The sequence below is a fragment of the Hemicordylus capensis genome, chromosome 2, assembly GCF_027244095.1.
Source record: "Hemicordylus capensis ecotype Gifberg chromosome 2, rHemCap1.1.pri, whole genome shotgun sequence".
Lineage (NCBI taxonomy): Eukaryota > Metazoa > Chordata > Lepidosauria > Squamata > Cordylidae > Hemicordylus > Hemicordylus capensis.
In genome coordinates this window covers 203508039-203528961 of record NC_069658.1, presented here as the reverse complement: position 1 = coordinate 203528961, position 20923 = coordinate 203508039, and the positions used below count along the sequence as shown (strand labels likewise).

At 45.6% G+C, this 20923-nt stretch overlaps 1 protein-coding gene across 5 annotated transcripts in view; it reads left to right on the top strand.

Annotated features, from left to right (window-relative positions):
- Nucleotides 1-6175: 6175 nt before the first annotated feature.
- SLC11A2 (solute carrier family 11 member 2) overlaps nt 6176-20923 on the top strand; it is a 72206-nt gene continuing 57458 nt past the window's right edge. Inside the window, exon 1 of one of the 5 annotated variants that reach the window (XM_053300215.1) lies at nt 6176-6331. Coding sequence is in view for 1 of the 5 variants with exons in the window: in XM_053300212.1 (XP_053156187.1) it covers nt 19685-19721 (37 nt within the window). In the remaining 4 variants the exon portion in view is untranslated. Of the gene's footprint in view, nt 6421-6653; nt 6768-7845; nt 7960-19663; nt 19722-20923 lie in introns of those variants that run through there. The other 4 variants (XM_053300213.1, XM_053300216.1, XM_053300214.1 and 1 more) reach the window with 4 other exon arrangements.

Sequence of the window (20923 nt, the reverse complement as noted above, 5' to 3'; positions counted from 1 at the left end):
CACTCGCTTCTCTCCAAAAGCGTTCTGGAGTGTTCATATATTACGTTTGTGGTTGTTAAAGCTCATGGTTCAGATCCACTATAGCACTATGGGATTTTTGTGTGTGGATATATAATGTTTAATTGGAGATAATGATTTTATAACATTTAATATCGTTTGATATCATATATACCCAGTAGTATCCAGCTGCTAACTGACATCAAATAAAATGAACAAGGCCTAAGAGTGCTGGCCCAGCCTGAACTCCCTCCAGGAGTTCTTTCCTGAAACAGGATGGAAGAGATTTACTTCTGACAGCTGCCATTAGATGGCATAAAAAAGTCATAAATGCTACCTCTCCCCAGTTGCTGTCTCACTCTTTGCCCTGCAGGCAGCTACCCACTGCTTGAAGCTGGAGCAAAGTCAGCCAAGGAGGGTGTTCCAAGTCCAGGGCCTGTTCTCTCCTTCACCCTGTAGCTTCCTAATAGCCCTTCTGGATTAGACCAAGTATCCAACGAGTCCTGCATCCTGCTTTGAACAGAGGTCAACCAGATGCCTCTGGGAAGTCCACAAACAGGCATGGAGAGGAGGCAGTAACTCCCATAGTTTGTCTTCAGCAGTTAGTATAAAGGAATACTGCCTTTGAACATGGCATTTTCATTTAGCTATCCTCTTAATACTCTATCCTCCTTGAATTTGTCCAGTCCCCTCATGCTCCCACCCTGACCAAAAGCCCAAATAAAAAGGGCAGTCTTCGGCTGCATTCAGAATGTCAGGAGGGAGGGCATCATTCTATGTAAGAAACTATGTAGGTACAAGATCTGACTCCTAGTCACAGGAATGATCAGAAGCAAGATCAGCACCCACCCTCATACAAGTGACTGGTTGCTATTCACTCCTATTGGGGGGAAACAAAGCACTGCACTTCGGGACCATGTTGCAGTGAGGGGGAAACCCACCGTGCCCTTCTAGTACCAACCAGACCAGTCCTCATCAATAAGAATCCCAAGGGAGACACAGCATGTCTCTCTGCTCCACTCATGCTCAAATACAAATCCACACACAAGCACTGCCACATCATTTTGATGGCTTTTGGCATTTTTTCTAGCAAACAGTTGCCTGCAATGTTTGTACTTTTTTAAATGTGTGAAACATTCATAACTTGCCACCAGCGTATCTTGGTGCTTTATAGATGTTGCACCAAAATTGCTTCCCTTAACCACCTAAAGGTGCAGCAGGGAAATGACTTGACTAGCAAGCCAGAGGTTGCCTGTTCAAATCCCCGCTGGTATGTTTCCCAGACACCTATATCGGGCAGCAGCATCTCATACTGTGTGAGAGATGGCTATGGTAAACCTCTCCTGTATTCTACCAAAGAAAACCACAGGGCTCTGTGGTCTCCAGGAGTTTGGTGACACACTTTACTTTCCTTGATCTAGCACACATAGGGTAATTCCTGAAGTCTTGTGTATTCAGCTCTTTCTTATCTTAAACAAAGCACGTAAGCTAGCAGCGACTACTGAAAGTCTTCAGATCAACTGTGTGATATCATAGAGCGTTCAAATTCATGTTCAGTGACACACTTTATTATATCGATCTGCATGATGATGGGACTTATCATGGCTGCACGTACCTGCAATGGAAAATAAGCATCAGTGCCAAGTTCTGGGCCTAAATGGCAAAAAGAAACTCAGGGCAGGAGGAAGACCAGGCCAATCAAGTGCAGAGTTCAGGATGCCTTATGTACTAGAACTCTAATTAATTTTCAACAAATGGCTTTTTCAACTGCTATCAGTAACACTTTCCCAGAGCAAACCAGTTGTGTCCAAGTCCAATGCAATCAACAGTACCAGTGTAAAGGCCCAGGATCAAAGTTTCTTGTTCCTAATTAATTCCCCATTAATTATTGGTGAGTCAGTCATTATGTAATTATTTTAAGGGCAGTCTTATCTCCAAAAGGCAAAATTTCGTTTCTGTCTTTAAAAAAAAGAAAAAGGTATAATTGGTTTCTGCAAGATACATGCTGAGAAAGTCTGAAGAGCCCTTATCTTATCAATTGGAGACACTTGTATATAGGGGAAAGAGCAGAGCTTTCTTCTTTAGTTGAGGGAGCTAGTTGGAACAAGAAGCCCACATCTCCTCTGCATAATGCCTAAAAAACACCCCCCAAAGCAGAACTGTGAACTGAGTGAGTATGTGTGTTATTATTTGGGCTACAAAGAGTAAATAGATGATCAAACTGGAATTAGTTTTCTGTTTTGCTGAGTAGCCCAGACACATCTTCCCCTCCCCTGAATTTTGTTTTCTTTTGTGGCTTCCAGCTTAGCTTGGTTGCTTTTGTCAGCTGGGTCTTTTGCTCTGCAGGTACTCTTCAATAGTCCTTGTTCTCTAGCAAAGCATGATCTGGATTGCATAAATTGGCCTGATCTGGGGATGGTGCAGCCTTGCAGTGCTGGGTTGGACTTGATGGCCTTCTGGTTGAGGAAGGCAACTAAATGTAAAGGGTCAAAAGACCCTTGTACCTTTTTTGTATAGCTAGAAGAGGGGATTTCAGCAGATGTGTTCCTCACTCCTGCATAACAAATGGCACCTGCTGAAATCTCTCTTGTTGAATGTACAGTTGCCCTTATACTTCTTTGCCTTGACTTCTTCACCTCTACTTTTACCTATGGTTAATTCTGGTGGTTATTCAAAGACCTAGTCATCTAAGTAATCCTGATTAAAATCTGCAACTAGAGATCTCTCTGTTTCTGTGAATTTACAGCTCCCGAGATATGGTCTGATGGCACATGGCAACACACAACATAGTAACCTTTGCTGAAGCTAAGCAACTTTTAGGATGGACAGGGACCTGGGACTCTTTGTATGCTTCCTGGAACTGAATGGAAGAAAAGTGGGGTACATACCTAATTAAACAAAAGCATGTCAGGAGTTGTGGTGGGGAATTGGTTCACGTTAACCTCTGGTAATAGAAGAGGGGAGTTAAAATTACAACTGCATTTATTCTTTTCAATTACAACGTTACCCAAAATTGAGCCAAATGTGAAAAATCTGCATTCTCATTTTCTGATCAAAACTAATGGAACAAGTGAACTAGGACAGTTGTGGAATCATGCCTGCTTTGGTGGTCTTCAGGGTAAGGTTGGGCAGTGTTCAGGCTGGGACAGTTTAGGGTTCAGCTAGATGTTATGGGGGCCACTAAGTTTGTTTATGCATCTCCCCTGTACATGTTTAAAGTGGAGGGTGGGGGTCTAATTTCTACATCAAAATGGAAAATGTTCTTCTCTCCCCTGCCTTAGCTCCCTAATCCATCACCCTACAATCCATCATCCACTAGTATCCAGAGCAGAAATGAGCTGGTATCCAATGAAACTGATTGGCAAGAGATGTGGGATAGCCAAATGGAAGTACATCTTCACATAATGCATCTTGCATAATTAAACTTTGAAATTTGCTGCCACAAGATGTAGTGATGGTCACTGGCATAGATGGCTTTAAAAGGGGGTTAAGCTATCTCATGGAGGATCAGTCTATCTGGTTGTTAATCATGCGTATATACTACATCCAGGTTCAGAGACAGAATGCCTCTGAATACTACTAGAGATCAATGGCAGCAGCAAGATAACTGAGAGGGCACTCCACCTCAGCTTGTGGTCCCCCAACAAAGCAAGGGCACATCAGTTCATGGTCCCCCAACTTTATACACACATGCATTAGTCCTTCTAGACACCCCCCCCAACATCACACTTGCCCCAGGTTCCATAAATTATCTGGGTGGCCCTGGGCAGAAGTGGGGGCATGCTTTTGCATCCTTCCTGTGGGCTTCCCAGAGGCATCTGGCTGGCTGTTATGAGAAACAAGATGCTGGATTAAATTGGTCTGATCCAGCAGGGAAGTTCTTATGAGCTGAGCTGCATTGGGCTGGAAAGAAATGGATGAAGCAATAAAGGAGTGCAGGGGTGGTAAGGTGGGGAATGGTTCGGCTCCCCCACCAGTTCTGTGCACCCCATTTAATGTAAAACTTAAACATACCCCTCATGTTTTATGTGCAGATGGAGCAGATGTGAACAACAAACATTATCCCATCATGTTTAACCTTAGTCCAGGGGTTCTCAGGCATGGGTCCTCAGGTGTTGTTGGTCTACAACTCCCACCATCCCCAGTGACAATGGCCAAAGGCCATTTAACCCTTTACTTTCTGGTTGGGAATAATCCCACCACCATTGCAACTTCCGACAGGACTGCGCGCCAAATGTCTATGATTCTACATGACTGACTGTAGTTGAGTGAAGAAACAGTAATCAAAAGTATTTTGGAGGACTTCTGGAATGGGGAAGACTAGAAATGTAAATGACCAACCTTCTGTGCACACTTACTTGGAAATGTGTCCCATTCAACGCTATGGGGCATTTCCAAGCAAGAAATTGTAGGGTTGAACTGTACAACTGGAGGCGGGGATGTGAACACCAGAGCTTTCAAGTGACTTCCATATAATAATTTGGTGAAGTGTGATGCAGCCCATAGAAGCAATTTGGGCAGACAATTCTGTCCTGCTTGCTTAACGCAGTAAGTGTAAGCTGCTGCAGTACAAGGTCTGGAGATATGGCTAGGAGGGGGCTGCACAGCTGAAAAATGCACACATGCTATATATTTAAATCATGGCAGAACTTCAAGCAATGATCCCCAAAGCCAGATCACAAGACAGGTTTTCTAGGATGCAATCAACCCCGCTGACTTCTTTCATGGACTGTGAAATGTTCTTATGAATGCTCCAGTGTGTTCAGGAAACAAACAACATGCCACTCAGGATCAGTCTGGTTTAAAAAAAAAATTACAAGACATACTGGGCCATTATTTGAATACATGTAAGTCACTACTGCCATTTATTTCTACTGGGAAAATAAAAGTCCTGCACTTGGGAGGACTCTACCCACTGGCCACTGTGGCAGGGAACCCATGATGAGGGAACAACACTGCCCTGGCACTTGCAGTGGAGAACAGTCTTGTGGCACCTGGCAGATGAACAATGTTTTAGTGTACATTTTCTCTATTTTATACTGCCTTTCATTAAAACAATCTCAAGGTGGTTTTCAAAACATTTAAAACCATACCTGAGCCATTTTGGAAGGGCGGTATATAAATAAAATTATTATTATTATTATTATTATTAATAAGAGACTATATATTCACAATAGAAATATTAAATTGGAATATAAAAATACAAATCTAATTAAAATTTTAGAAAACATACACAATTACGGTTTTTTGTATACAAAGGACTTCATCAGATACATAAAGTATTATCCTCCATTGTCAGAAGTGTGTGTGTGTGTGTGTGTGTGTGTGATACATGGAAGAACAAAAAAAGAAAAGTAACCATTGGAGTCATCTGGCCATGAAATTCAGGAGGTACAGTCTGGGAATTCTATGTAAAGCTTAAATGCACATAAGATAAAAATGGAATCCATTCACAATATCAGTAGTGATAGTAAGACAATTGTCCCAGCCAGAGGTGCACCTAGGTAATTTTGGAGCCTGGACCTAAAGGCCTTTGGAGCCCGCCCCCCCCCGCCCCGAAAATTAAGCATTATCATGCTTGGCTGGGTGACCACACCACCTGGGACAGACTAAAGAGGATTTGGGGGGGGCCAGGGGCTGTGGAGGCACTGGGCTTCGGCCCGGAAGTGCAAGGGCAAGAGTGCCTCTGGTCCCAGCTTTGCAATGTTAATTATGTTAATACCTAATAAAGTGGACCATAGTTCAGGAAAGGCCTTCTTACAATAAACTGGTTAGTCTTGAAACATAAAAACACAGCCCTGCTGGATCAGACCCAAGGCCTATCCAGTGAGTCCAGCATCCTGTTTCACACAGTGGCCCACCACCAGATGCCTCTGGGGGACCCACAGGCAAGGGGTGAAGTCCTGCCCTCTCTCGGCTGTTGCTCCACAGCCGATGGAATTCACAGCAGACGGGAGGGGACCTGGGAGACACCGACAGGGTTTTGTTTGGGGTTTGCTTTTTGGCGATCTGCCATGGCCACTAAAAGTAGACAACATCCCTTTGTTATCGATGCGCTCAAGGGTGGATACAAAGCAAATTCACCGCACGTGGGAGAGGATCCCACGTGTAAGAGTCGCCGTTAGTGTTCTGCTTCGACCTACTTTTTTCTTTTCTTTTCGGCGGGGAGTGCAATCGACTTCCACAGATAGCTAGCACTCCGGCAGTGGCTCTGGATCTTGTCCTCTTGGCGGAGCTGCAGCTGGAGGAAGCGCTATCCCTGCCGCGGAACCGCTCTCGCTCTCTCTCTCTCTCTCTCTCTTTCCTCTCGTTGCAAAGCGAACTCATGGGCGGGGTAAGTGTTTTTCCAGGCCCTGGAGCTAAGACGAGGAGCGGGACCGATGCTGCCACTGCGGGAGAAGGAGCGGGGCGTCCCTGGTTGAGGTGGGTGGCAGGACTGGAAAAGTGGGTCGCTCTCTCTGTATGTGCGCGTGTCCAGATTAGGCGTCTGTTTGCTGAAAGGGGTTTAACTATTGTATAGGCAAGGGGCTGTGTGGGGTGACCAAGTACTTGAGAGTGGTGTGGCGGATGATGTGCACACGTGCATGGGAGGGGAAGGGTTTATATACCCTTTATACGGAGGGTGGTCAAAGTACATCGCAAGGGAGGGGGAGAGTCTGGAATAAGAAGGATTCAAGAAACGAGTTGCTATAATAGTTCAGGACAAATCGCATGTCTATAGAATGCTTTGTTTAATAACAATAATAACAACAAAAAGTGGGAGGATACAGGTAAGCAACCCGTTCTGCCGCCGATTCCGGCAAGTGGTCTTAAATGAATTGGGCTGATAACAAAGGCGTGAGCAATGTCGCCAGCTGGTTTAAAGAAGAACCCCGGAACCTGATCCTTGTCTGTACCGGTTTTAAAGGCAGGAGCTTATTTTGCAGAGAGCCGAGTCCCGTATCCTGTATGTCCTTCTCTGTATTCAAACTTATCTCTGTGTTTCCGAGTGCTCCTTTATTAAGAGGCGCCAAATGGCCGAGAGCCTGCCGGCCTGCTTGTAAGGGTCATTGGGGACACCTTTTAAAAAAATTATTATTATTTTTACATTTTATATCCCGCTCTTCCTCCAAGGAGCCCAGAGCGGTGTACTACATATACTTGAGTTTCTCTTTCACAACAACCCTGTGAAGTAGGCTAGGCTGAGAGAGAAGTGACTGGCCCAGAGTCACCCAGCTAGTTTCATGGCTGAATGGGGATTTGAACTCGGGTCTCCCCGGTCCTAGTTCAGCACTCTAACCACTACACCACACTGGCTCTGCCCAAGCATGACACTGCCCAAGAAAGGAAACTTCCAGTGTGAAGAACTTGAGCCCCTCTTGCTTCCAGTTGCTAATGTATGTGGGAACCCCCACTTTAACCCTAAACTATGCATTAAAAGGAGAGGGAATAGGGGAGTGTGATCTGCCCTGCTCTTTCAAACCGGGTGGGGAGGCTCTGGAAGAGGTCTGGAATTTGGATCAAAAGCCTTCGTGTCCAGCGTTCTGAAGCTCCTGGTCAAGAGTTGGCAGCAGACTGCTGCTGATACGATTGTATTTTGGCTAAGCAAACCTGAGAGTCCTCATAAGTAAACTGTGTAAGGACAAATCTATGGAGGAAGGGCAAAGAAACCCCACATTGCTAAACCAGAGCCATGAGTCAGTTTGACCGGAGGGAATGTTGTTTCTGTTCTAAATTAGATGATTATTCACCTCTCCCCTTGCTCCTCCCCTGCATCCATTCCATACTCTTGGCCAGTACTTCACCAAGCGTTTGCAAGGTGATCCATCCCAGGTTTTATGCAGGACGAAATAGACAGGCGGCACTCTGGGAAAATCAGCTAGACAGTGGTGACTCTGTTTGCATGTGACTTGAGACATTTATAACCCATTCCTAAGCATGTTTACTTAGACCAAGGCCAGTTGATTTCAGTGGGATTTCCAGGTAAGTGAGTTTAGAACTGAACCCAAAATCTGCCCATCTGTTTAGAGTTGTAAGCATCAAGCCTGTGTTGTGTTTCTAAGGCCCTAGGTATAAAGGGATGCAGCATCTTCCCCCTACAGCGAAAACTTCCATATGCACAGAAAGTATACTTCTGAATACCAAATGCTGGGGAGGGATGGGTAAAGATAAATTTATTTCTTGCTCTGCTTGTGTGCTTCTAGAGGCATCAGACTAGTTCCTCTTGGAAACTGGATGCTGGGCTACATAGGTTTTTGGTCTGACTCAGCAGGGTAATCTGCATGTTCTTACAATTTCTAAGCATGAATCTACTCATTGCAATGTTTCCGTTTCCTATTGTGACACTCTGTCACAGTTTTGCGTAAGGAAGGTAGCATCTTTGGATAGTGCTGCATGAATGGGAAGCATAAATAGCCCCAGAGTATTTGGTTTCTTGAGTTATCATTTTGCAAAGCACTTTAAAAATAGATTTATACAAGGCTCTGCAATACAAATATTTTCAGAATGACTAACAATTAAGTTACAAGTAGAGTTTTAAAAAGTCAAGGCAACATAAAAATATTTCAGAAGATTAACAACCTGGGGGAGGGGTGTGTGTGTGTGTGTTTTGGTCTGGTGCTGGAAATAGGTATGATTATGCACCAGGCAAACCTCCATGGGGAGAATATTCAGTGTGGGACTCCACAGCCAATGAGACTGTCTCTCAAGTCACCCCTTTGCTTTGTCCAAGATAGTCGGGGCACCCAGAGAATAGTCTCCAGAGATCACTACAGTGCATGGGCAGATGGGTGTGGGAGTCAAATTCTTGAGGTGTGTGGGTTTCAAGCTTGCCAATAGTACCTATATCCAGTCAGTACCTCTGCCTTGTGGATCGAGTATCAGTGTATTGGACTTTACCCACCCCATTGTTGATCTCAGACCCTAGTTTAGCATTCCCCTGTCCTCCTGGCACAAGTAATCTATCAGAGTGACCAAAGCTTGGCTTGAACACAGATTGAAATGAATCTAGATTGTGGGTTCCCAATCAGTGTTCCCTGTAACAGGAATCCCCAGATGTTGTTGACTCCAGTTCCCATAATCCCCAATTGCAATGGCCATTGGCTGGGGTTTATGGGAGCTGTAGTTCCCATCATCTGGGAATCCCTCTTACAGGGAACACTGTACCCAGTGTTTTGAAATAAATGCACCTCTTGTGTTGCAAACCTTCATCTTGGATACTCTATAGAGATATGTGTTGTGTGTGCACAGTTATGAGATAGGCTACTCTAGTCACTGGTTTACATCCAAACTAAGTCACTCATGAGTCTTCCCACTTGTCATTAGTAGGACAAGTTCCCATTAATTCCAATGAGAGTACTTGGTGCTAATTTCCTAAGCCTGTCAGTCAGGATGAGGGGAGGGGTATGCTGAGTTTCAGCATATAACCAGCCAGTTAAGAGCAGAGGAAGGTCTTCACCCTCCTTTCTTCCCTTCTGCAGTGGACACATTGCTGAGGATACATAGACTTGAGGCCAGCAATCCTCAGGGAACAAATAGCATGGCTGCAGCATATAAAGGTTTGATACCTCTAAGTTCCTTCTGAGAGCCCTTCAAGTACCCCTAGGGATACTAGTACCCCCTGTTGGGATGCCCTGATCTAGATAATCAGCCTTCTCCAAGAGTGTCTGGATTTGTGTGGCAATCTCCTCCTTGAACGTCTTGCTCAAGGAGAGGATATCTGCAACTGGTCAATAGTTATTGCAGGAGTTCTCAAACTTGAGTCTTCAAATGTTGTTGGACTGCAACTCCCATCATCCCCAGCCACAGTGGCCAGTGGTTGTAGTCCAACTACATCTGGAGACTCAACATTTGAGAACTCCTGAACCCTTGGGGCCCAAGCCAGATTTCTGCAGGACCAGTCTCACAGCTGCCTCCATCCAGGCAGCCAGGACTCACCCCTGCCTTACAAAGAGGCATTTATTACCTCCTTGACCCAACTAGGCTGTCTCCTCTGCAAGATATAATGTCAGGAAGGGCAAGGGTCAAGCAAACAAATGATCGGCCACCCTCCTCCAACAATCTTGTCCATGTCCTTGGGCAAAGAACTGACATTCAGCCCTCAAAGAGAGACTAGACTGGGATCCCTCCACTGAACTGCAGAGATGAGATAGTGGCGTCCGGGTTGAAGTAAATGTGAGTACTTCTTTTTTTAGCTAAGCGTTTAAACTTGTTGCAGCTCTGAGTGTTCCTTCATATCACCCGGAGTACTAGGTTAGAGCAAGTCCTGGGCAATTCAGAAGAGCTTTACTGGAGAACACCCCACAGTTGTGACAGATAAATATTGCTTGTTTGCCACTATCGTCACCGCAGGGAGGGCTTGATAATGAGCTTCTGCTGCCTGTGTGGGGTCAGGTTCCCATTGAGCATTCTGCCACTTGTGCTTCAGCCATCTCCCAGCCTGCTTCATTGCCTGCAGCAGCTCCCCAGCAAACAAGGGATTCGGCTCTGTGTGGTGAGAGAGGATGCTTAGGAATGGCCGTGTCCACTGCCCAAACCATTGCTACATTCCACAGAGTGACGAGGGCTTCTGCAAGATTATGTGGCTTATTAATTCTTCCAGCTGAGAACTCATTTAGTCAACCATGCAATTTTGTGAACTCAGCTGCAGTGCCATTTGATGTGAACTGGTATCCTGGATGGGAAGAATTGTGAGTGAGGTGTGTCATGGCAAATACACCAGGCCCTTCCTGGCTTCCTTGTCACTGAGCAGTGTGGACAGGGCTGTCACTCTTCTTTGGGGAGCGGGGCTCAGCCAGATAATTCCAGAAAATCCTTGGCCAAGCATCAAGAGCGGGGCCGTTGGAAGTCCCAGCTAGCGCAGATAATTTCTTTTCCCCACTCTCCTTCCAGCAGGCCCCAGAATCGCCTGAAAAACCATCCCTAAAGGTTGAAGAATTCTCTGCCATGATGTGGGATGCAGCGTCAGTGGCTGCAGGGGGAGGGAGGAGATGTGCTGGAACAACTTCTGAGAGGGGAGCTTCCTTAGTGGAAGCTGGTCCACTGGACCTCAGCTCAGCTTCCAAGGGTGTCCCCCTCTCAGGCCATGGCTGAAGGTTCCTTGACCTCAGGAACTACTTTTCATGCTACGAGGAGGATGGCGGAAAGGGGGGAATTGCTGGCACTAACTTGATCTTGCATTAGTGTTGCTGTGGATGCTAGGCCTTTAGTTTAGATTAAAGCAAGATGCATGGGTTTCTTTGTCTACTTTTCTAGTGAGGGGGTTGCATTATCTCCATTGAGATCTAGCATTGAGAGGAGCCTAGATCTTTCCAGAGCCTTAAGCATATGCTAATATGCTCTCTAACAAGAGCCCCTGGTGGCGCAGTGGTAAAACTGCCGCCCTGTAACCAGAAGGTTGCAAGTTCGATCCTGACCAGGGGCTCAAGGTTGACTCAGCCTTCCATCCTTCCGAGGTCGGTAAAATGAGTACCCAGAATGTTGGGGGGCAATATGCTACATCATTGTAAACCGCTTAGAGAGCTCCGGCTATAGAGCGGTATATAAATGTAAGTGCTATTGCTATTGCTATTGCTATTGCTAATGCTGTTGGAGAGTCACCTTAAGTGGCGCAGTGGGGAAATGCTTGACTAACAAGCAGAAGGTTGCCAGTTCGAATCCCCGCTAAACACCTATATTGGGCAGCTGCAGTATAGGAAAATGCTGAAAGGCATCATCTCATACTGCTTGGGAGGAGGCAGTGGTAAATCCCTCCTGTATTCTACCAAAGGCAACCACAGGGCTCTGTGGGCGCCAGGAGCCAACACTGACTTGACGCCACACTTTACCTTTAATGCTATTGGAACAAGTTGGGAAGTGGCAGGAAAAGCACCCGCCTGAGGGATCATCTTGGCAGAATGGGAGTTGCAGCTTCCACAGAAGCAGCCTGCAGCTGACTGCATCAGCGCTGCACTGGGATCAATATCGATAGGGGTTTTGTTTGTTTGTTTGTTTTGCTTAATTCAGAGAACCACATGCTCCCTGGCTGAACTCAAGTCTGCAGCCTTAAATGCAGATGCTCGGATGATCATTCAAGTGGGCTTAGTGTTGGGCTGAGTGCATTTAAGGTAAAAAAACCCTGTGTTTTGGGGTGTCCATTTAAGTAATGGGGCGAAATTCACAGCAGTGCTTAAGAGCCTACTCTTAATATAAATATATTGAGATTAAATTGCAAAAAGGTAGTGTATTTTAAGAGCAGTGCTGGCATCAGGTCTGTGTGGGCCTTGGGCCAAGAGTTGTAAGCCTCTCCTCATTCCTTAGCAGCACAGTAGGGCAGCTGAACTGGTGACTGCCCTTTTTCTTCCCCAGTGAAGCAGTGTGCTTGTCCCCATTGCGTCTAGTGACACAGGAGCAGGTACAGGTGCTTTGCATTATAGGGCTCTGGACCAGTTCTGCTCCTTAAGTAACCCACAAACAGGTAATGGGGGAACCTTATCTTAGCCACAGTTGTAGGGACAACCTGGAGCACTCTTGTGAAGGCAAGTGGGTCCATAGGAACCTAGGAAGCTGCCATATACCGAGTGAGACCATAGGTCCATCTCGCTCAGTATTGTCTTCACAGACTGGCAGCAGCTTCTCCAAGGTTGCAGGCAGGAATCTCTCTCAGCCCTACCTTGGAGAAGTCAGGGAGGGAACCTCGTACCTTCTGTTCTTCCCAGAGCAGCTCCATCCCCTGAGGGGAATATCTCACAGTGCTCACACTTCTAGTCTCCCATTCATATGCAACCAGGGTGGACCCTGCTTAGCTAAGGGGTCAAGTCATGCTTGCTACCACAAGACCAGCTCCAGCAGCTATCTTTGTTTACCTATAATACAAATGCCCTCATCCTGCCATTTGTGTCACTAGGCGCAGTGACGGAGATGAGTGCCTTGCAATATAGGTTGGCGGGCGCCAGCAACATGGCTGCCAAAGAGCACTCTAGACTGCCACTGACTAAGGCAACTCTTTCACAAGGGGCTGGGGAAGGCTTACATGGGCAACAGCTCAGAGTAATTCTTGGCAGCTGTACTAGTAGTGTCCATCATCTCTTCTTCACCAGGGCCTCGGCAGTCAGTTGTGGGTGCTCCAGTTGACCAATCTCTGACGCCAGTCCTGTTAAAAAGTAACTACAACAATTGCTGTTTAGATGTCTGATAACTACAGGTCAAACACTCACTGTTGTTGTTTTTTTTAAGCAAAATTATTTAATTGATTTTTGTTTCTAACAATAGTCATTAGGTAGGCCAGAGATGTAGGTGCTCCTGAGGAATAATCGCATGTGGTCTGAAACTGGACCCCACCTTGGCTCTTGTTCTAGAACTGAGATTTTGCGGGTGGAGAGACCAGTAGATACTAGGCTATTGCCTACCTCCTACTGCACTGAAGCCTAAGTATGTGTACATGAAATAATTATGCATTCTTCTCCTTCCTCTGTCTGCCTATTTGTCAGGTCCCTCTATTGTCATTTTTTGTCTCTATTCCTGGATGGTGACCCCCCTCGGGGCAGGGCCCTGTTTCTCCTTAAGCCCCATGTACCTGGATGGTGCTGTATAAAGAAACCGGCTTCAAAGTTTAGGTGTCTTGCACCCCAGAGCAAAACAAGAGATTTATAGAAGTTTGTCCAGACAAAGGTCCTTCAGTTTAATGCCACTGTTACTTTAAATGCTGCTAACTATATATTGCCTCTCAACTAAAATAACTATCAGTTGCCGGAAAGGAAGAGCCCAAATAATCTGACATTTAAAAAGTCCATTATATTTACTTAAGGGTAATATGCAGCTTATCAGCTGCATCAATAGTCTTTTAAGTTCTTACAGTTTTATATACCTTGCATAGTGTGTTGTTGTTTTTTTTAAATTTTAAATGTAGAGCTTTTGGTGCTACTGTTTATACAGCTCCAAAGCTTTTAACATCTTATATTCTTCAGTTAAATACTTTGTCCTGCATAGTTTAGACATACCCCGCATAACTTTTTATGCTTGTGCTTACTTATGCTGGTCTAAGATCATAATAAAGATGATTGATAATAGTGAAGAAGAATGGGAGGTCTGAGGTATGAAGTAACAAACTTCAGGTCTGCATTGATTATATTGGCCCCAACAAACTGCCCTTTCTTAATATTTTTCTCTCATGCTAATAATGCTTTGTTGAGTTGTTGTTGTTGTTGTTGTTATTTATTTGATTTATATTCGAGTTGAAACCATATTATTTCTCCCTTCCTGGGAGAAGCATGGGTCAGTGCTTTTGTCTAACCCAATTGTGTATTTGGTTCAAGGGAGAGAAAAAAGCTGCTGTTGTAGGAAAGAGGTTCATAGCATCTCTGCAGATCTAAAATAAATAAATAGATATAGGCATGGCTTCACCATTTATTTATTTTTATCTCTGGTCTTCAGAATGGCCCTTGATGGCTTCACGGGGAAGAGAGCTGGTCTTGTGGTAGCAAGCATGACTTGTCTCCTTAGCTAAGCAGGGTCTGCCCTGGTTGCATATGAAAGGGAGACTAGATGTGTGAGCACTGTAAGATATTCCCCTTTGGGGATGGAGCTGCTCCGGGAAGAACATCTAGGTTCCAAGTTCCTTCCCTGGCATCTTCAAAATAGGGTAGGAAGAGATTCCTGCCTGCAACCTTGGAGAAGCCGCTACCAGTCTGTGTCGGAAATCCTGAGCAAGATAGACCTATGGTTTATTTTAATTTTATTGTTTGTTTGTTACATTTATATCCCGCTTTTCCTCCGAGGAGCTCAGAACGGTGTACATGGTTATGTTTATCTTCACAACAACCCTGTGAGGAAGGCTAGGCTGAGAGATGCATGACTGGAGTCACCCAGTGAGTTTCATGGTTGAATGGGGTTTCAAACTTGGGTCTTCCCAGTCCTAGTCCAACACTCTAACCACTATATAGCAGCTTCCTATGTAACTGCACAGATAGTGGGGAAAAATAGATTAAACACTCTTTCATCAAAGCATGTGAAGAGGAAGTGGGCAATTTCTTCCAAGAAACTCAGAGGGGTTTCCCAACAGCAGGTAAGGAGTGCAACAGGAGTCCCAACATTTTCCCAACAGCCCTGTGAGCAAGACTGTCTACAGTTGGAACACATTAACCACTGCAAAGAAGTACTTTGTCCACAATGCTATTTTTCAAGAGCCATTTCTGAAAAGAGTAACTTAGAGCAGGGGTGTGTGCATGTCCTCGCCCTTATCCCTGCCTGCCAGAGATGTGCGGTGGAAATTTCTTCAGAAAAATTTCAAAAACACATTGTGTGTTCTGAAAAAAAAATCCTACTTTTATTATTCCATGGGAAATTTTCCATTTCTAAAACGTCATTGGCAGACATCTAGTGTGGTGAACACACTCAGCAGGGTGAGTTCTGGATTATAACTGTGCTGTCACTTAAGTGGGGAAAGTGTGTTTTGCCCATCTTCCCGCAAAAGCCCATGTGTATCATCGAAACATGTCCCTGAGGGTCACATGTTCAAGTGACAGCACAGCAGTCATCTGAATCTTGCTCTGCTACATGTGTGCAATGCTAGTCCAGATGCCCAACACTCATTAGTCACAATTAAGATTTTTCCAGAAAACCCACATCTCTGGTGTCTGCTGTTCTTCTACTCCCACCACCACCCCAGCAATTCCCTCCCCCACTTCTGAAATTTGAAATGTATGTTTGTTGAACCCCTTTGGGAAGGAGTAAGCAGGTGAGGAGTGCAACTTGGATGAAGAAACTGAGGGCAGGTGTTAATTACCACCTTCACAGGTTCTTTGCTCTAAATGCCCCCCACTCCTTAAGTTGCTTTTAAAATAAAGACTGTCTAATATGTATGTTTATGTGTAATGTGCAGTTAGCCCCTGAGGGAGAACAGCAAGGCCAACCAGAGTGTCTCATAACAGAACTGAAGAATCTGAACCAGGTCTTCTTGGTCCAAACTTTGATTTTGCCATTGAGCAGTTGCTTTTTGGAATTAGGCAAAGGGTAGATTAGAAGTCAGCTAAATAGTTATTACTACAGAACTCCATAATACTTAATTGTCAATAGCATTTTGAATTTGCAGTGTGTGTGGTTACCCACCCCACCCTCTAAGGGACGGAAATGGGAGGAGAAGTGGATCTGTGTTCATGGCCAATGGATAAGCCGAAGGAGCACATGGTGACTGCTGTGTGATGGGGCAAAATGCTTCCTTTTTCCCTCCCAAATTTTCTGACCCTTTGAGAGAACTCCCCTATAGGAGTCCTTTCTTGTTATCAGAACATTGGCTGACTGATCTTCAGCCTCCCTTCAGATCAGGGCTAATGGGGTAAATGCTTGCTTACAGGGTTATCTGGTTGCCTTCAGGTCCCCTTCAGGCAGGCTTAGGGCAGTAATCTGCTCCTTCTCCCCTCTAGACTGCAGGTGCACTAAATGATGGAGATCATGCCACCATTCATTTTTCCTTACTCCTGACAATGTTGGCCCAGTAGCTAGATGGGGAGACGTGAGTGCAAATTTCCGGTCAAATATGGATGTGCTAGGTGTTCCTAAGTCAGCCTGTCCCCTTTCAGTAGAATAGGTCAGACATTAATGTGCATCACAGGTTTCCAGTGATTGCAATCAAAGAAGTGTGTTTGTGTTTGAATATTTCAGAGTACCATGTAAATAAGTTGGCAGCAAGGCTAGTGGGGGGGGGGAATGGAAGGTTTGCTGGACCAAAGTGCTGTTTATCTTCGTAGCTCTTTAGGCAGGGCTTGCACCAAACAAAGAGTTACTGTGTGCAGCCACAGTGTCAGATGCCTAGACAACAGACAAATACCCTTGGCTAGCTTTATGGATGAGAGCAGCACCAGTCAGCACAGAGGCTGTGATGGTCCAATCTTGGAGTGACGGAAGAGGGAGGGAGATCTGAGAACTAAAAGAGAGGACTAAATCTGAGAATCTAGATTCAGATCCGAGAACGGAAAGAGAGGAGAAAATTCAGAAGCTGCACAAGAAGCAGTAGGATTCCTCAAGGCTCTATGTATGCTTAAATAGTCCAGTCCAATTTGCGGGGGAAGTCACAAAGTTTCGAAAATCGGTACAGATGTCGAATACTCATGTTTTGTACCACATATTTTAGATTGCTGGCACTATGGGGTTAATTCCCTATTCCTTTTAGCACTTCTCTCTTCCTACCACCCCCCCCCTCCTGTTCAGGCACTCAAAGATGCTGCTTGTTACTGCTTTATCTAGATTGATTGAGTAGCAATAAGAGAGAGAGAAAGTGCTTGGTTACATGGAGCCATCACAGTTGGTTGGTGGTACTTGAGATTATATTATCTCACAGGCAAATTCTAAGTAGGGCCCATAAATCTGAACTTGTGCTTGGAGTAAAGCGGTATTTTTTTTGTTGAGCACTCGAGAATCTGGTCCTTTAGCTAAGTGGCTCTAAACCAGGGGTCCACAAATCCCTGGCGGTGCTTCTAAGGCTTGTGTGACTCGGAATCCTCCCACACGGGTGTAGCAAAGGGAAAGTGAGCCAGCATTCACAACATGGGCAGCCCCCCTCGCCCCACGGCACCTGCCATGGGGCTCCCCTCGCTGTGCTCGCACCCCACTCGCGCAGCTCCATCCATCCTACTTCTATTGGCCAGTGACATCATCAGTCAGGGATGATGGACGTGGCCGCGAGCAGGCCCAACTGGTGGTAGAGGTCACTCCCTGGCGGGTTGAAATCCCTTGCTTTTGCATATAATTAAGTCTATTTTGTTTCAGCTGTGAATTGTATTTTAATTTTTAAATCTTGTCTGTGATGTGTGACTAATAGTTTTCTTAATCTAAAAAAGATTTATGAAGCATTTCTTTTGGTAAATATGTAGGTTTTGTTGTTCCCTCTGTCTGTGTCTGTGTCTGTGTTAATAGAATTGTTACACTTGTATCCAAGGCTCAGGAAATCCTCTAGTCTATTTTTCCGTGAAGAGTGCGTAATGATGCCTGACGAGTTAAAAATAAATAAATCCTGATGAGTAATGTACCAACATTACTCATGGATCCTTCTGATGAGTAAAATATTTTGTCTGGCTAGTGAAATGAGCTAACATTTCTTATATCCCACCTTTCTTCCATGATAAAATTCAAAGTAGCAGATTGGGTTTTCGGGCATTTATATTCAGGCACTGACCAGATCCAGACTTGCTTCAGGAAAGTTGCTGTATCATGTACCTCCCAGACCATGCCCTGCGAACATGTGTATATTTGTCTTACACATTGGTCGTTCCCCTGTTCTTAGTTGTCTGTCATATGTTTGCCCTAGTTTTTGTTGATAATCTAATTGAACGGCCTTTTACATTTAAAGCTAGGTCAGATATTTGAGTAGGGATGCATAATTCAATTCATATGTGAATTAATTCACGATGAATTGGGGGCGATTTGCCCATGAATTGAAACATCCCTTAAATGAAGGAGCTGATTGGCGGGCAAATTGAACTGCCCCCGATTTGTTGCGAATTGATTTGCATGATTCATGTCACAGACACCATCTTGTCTCTATGTTTTTCAATTGCAGATTGGTTTTCTGGCACTGGCTTCCAATTGGCTTGAGATCTCCTTGCTTTTTGACTGGCTTGTTACTCATATCAAGTGTTGGAATGGACAAGTGTGCCCCTATTGGCTATGGGGGAGGGAGGGGGAGGCCAAAGAAGGGATTTTCAAAACACATTTAAGGGGCTGCTTGGAGGCAGAGAGAGCCATTGCTTTTTGTGCCTCAGGAGAGGATCATCAGAGAGAGACTGCAGCAGCCTTGAAAGCAGAGTGGTGGTGATCTGGGCCTGCCTGGCCCCCAGTGAGTGGAGAGAGAGAGAGAGAGAGAGAGAGAGAGAGGCTTATCTGAGCGTCTCTTTTTTTAAAAATCTGCAGTGCCAGCAACTGCTTTCTTTTCTCTCTATCTTTAAGAAAAATTGTACCAGCAGCACCAATGGCTTTAACTGGGAGCTGCTTGGAATTGTTTTATTATTCTTGCTTGTAGCCAGCAAGTGACTTTAATAATGGGTGCTGTGCGTGCTGACCCTCCAATTATTTTAAAATAGTACCAGCAGGCCAGTGTCTGGAGGCGACTCAGGGCTGGGATATCACTGTGGCTGCCCCAGGGCATTAGAAGGCACTCTCTGTCAAAAGAAGGGCCTCTTCATCTCTGCTTTTAAAGCGACTCTTAAGACACACCTGTCTTCTCAGGCTTTTAATGAAAACTAATTTTAAACTGTCCAATTGCTTTTTATCCTCTGAAAGTTTTAATTGTTTTTATATATATTGGGCTTTGGATTATGTACACCGCCTAGAGATGTATTTATCGGCAAGGTATAAATACGATAAATAAAATTGTAAAAGCAGCCCTGAGGCTTTAACTGGGTGCTGCTTGGAATTTTGTTCCTCGTTTGCTTGTGTTAATTGGGGTGCTGTGCTTTTTTATTTTGCAGCCCTGCTGCCACTTTGCTGCTGCTGTCTGTGTGCTGCCTGTGCCTGGTGGATTAACTTTTAGTTTTTGTAGGCTGGTGTGTGGTGCACAGCCTGCCAGGCTCGCCCTGTTTACCTTTCCGCACGGGTTTTTTTGGTGGTGGTTTTTGATTGGGTGGGTAGGTGCCTGCCTGACTTGTACCCACCAGCCCTCCCCCCGCCAGCTGTCGAGTACCAGTGTCTGCTCGGCCCAAGAGTGCCTCCGAGAGCAACACCTGGCAGACTCCAGCCGAAGATGCCGCTGGAAGCCCCTAGCCGAAGACGCCAGATAGGTGAGACACCCCCGCCTCGGTCAGGTTATTAGACCTTTAGAGTTCTTATAAATAGGGCCTAGTTTGGAGAAGGGAGGGATTAGGCGGCAGGACTGTAGGACAGGAGTGATGGGTTAGAGAGGCCACAGTAACCCCCTGCCCATCTTTGCCTTCTCTTCACTTAGACCTGCCCCATTGTTGCTTGGTCTCCTTCAAAAACAGACCCACCCCAAATAAAGCCTGCTTTTATTTATGGGGGTTTAATTTTTCTGGCTTCTGTGTGTGTACCACAGTGCTATAGGTGTGTGTGGCACAGAGATAAAGAGACCCCCCTGATCCCCCCTTAAAAGAGCTTCTTCTCTCCCCTGCCTCTTTTAAAAGTTAGGGCTTAAATTTTAAACACACACACACACGCGCGCACACACATGTCCGGGAGGTGTAAGGCAGAGCCAGGAGCAAATTGCAAGGCAGAAGTGGTGTGTGTGTGTGAGGGAGAGATGCTGGTAATCGGCGATGGCGAGAGGGGCCTACTTCCCAAGTTGTCCCCACTGCTGTGGTGTTGCGCAGGCTCACCTTTCCGGCAGAACCTGGTCCTGCAGTGCAGCTGCCTGTAGCAACTGAGGTAGAAGTGCGTTGTCCTCCTCTCTCTCCTCCTCTCCCCTGTTAAGAGCGAGGGGGCGGGGAAGCCCCGTTTCAGTGAAACGCAGGTTGGGAAGGAGAGGGGTGTGCCTTGCGCTCCCAGTTGGCGAGACTTTTGGCTGGGTTCTGGAGAGTCTGGAGCGAGGGTGTTCTGTGGGGGTGCCTTAGCGGCTCTCCCAGGCCCTGGCGGCTGTGGGATGCTTGTCTTCATCTCCCCCCCCCACCCGCCCCAGCTCCATTGTCCTCATGTCCCTGTGCATAGCTCACGTGGTTCCTGGCAACCCACATGCGCAAGCAGCATCCTCTTGGGATGTGACACTTCACACATCCTACTGCCAACAAATAGCAGATCGGAACTTACAACCTCTCTGTAAACCTGGATGCAGTTAAAAGGAGTGACAAATTATGAAAAGTAAAACTATCTAAAATTTACTGTCCTTCTTAAAATGTGTTACTCTTGGCTTCTGGTTGTGGCAGGAGGATGTGTGAAGTCGCAGGTACTAGGGATGTGCATGAGTCATGGGTGTTTGGACCAGTTTGGAGGCAGGAGAGGCTACCTTTAAGGAGCAGGGAGGGTGCCCTTA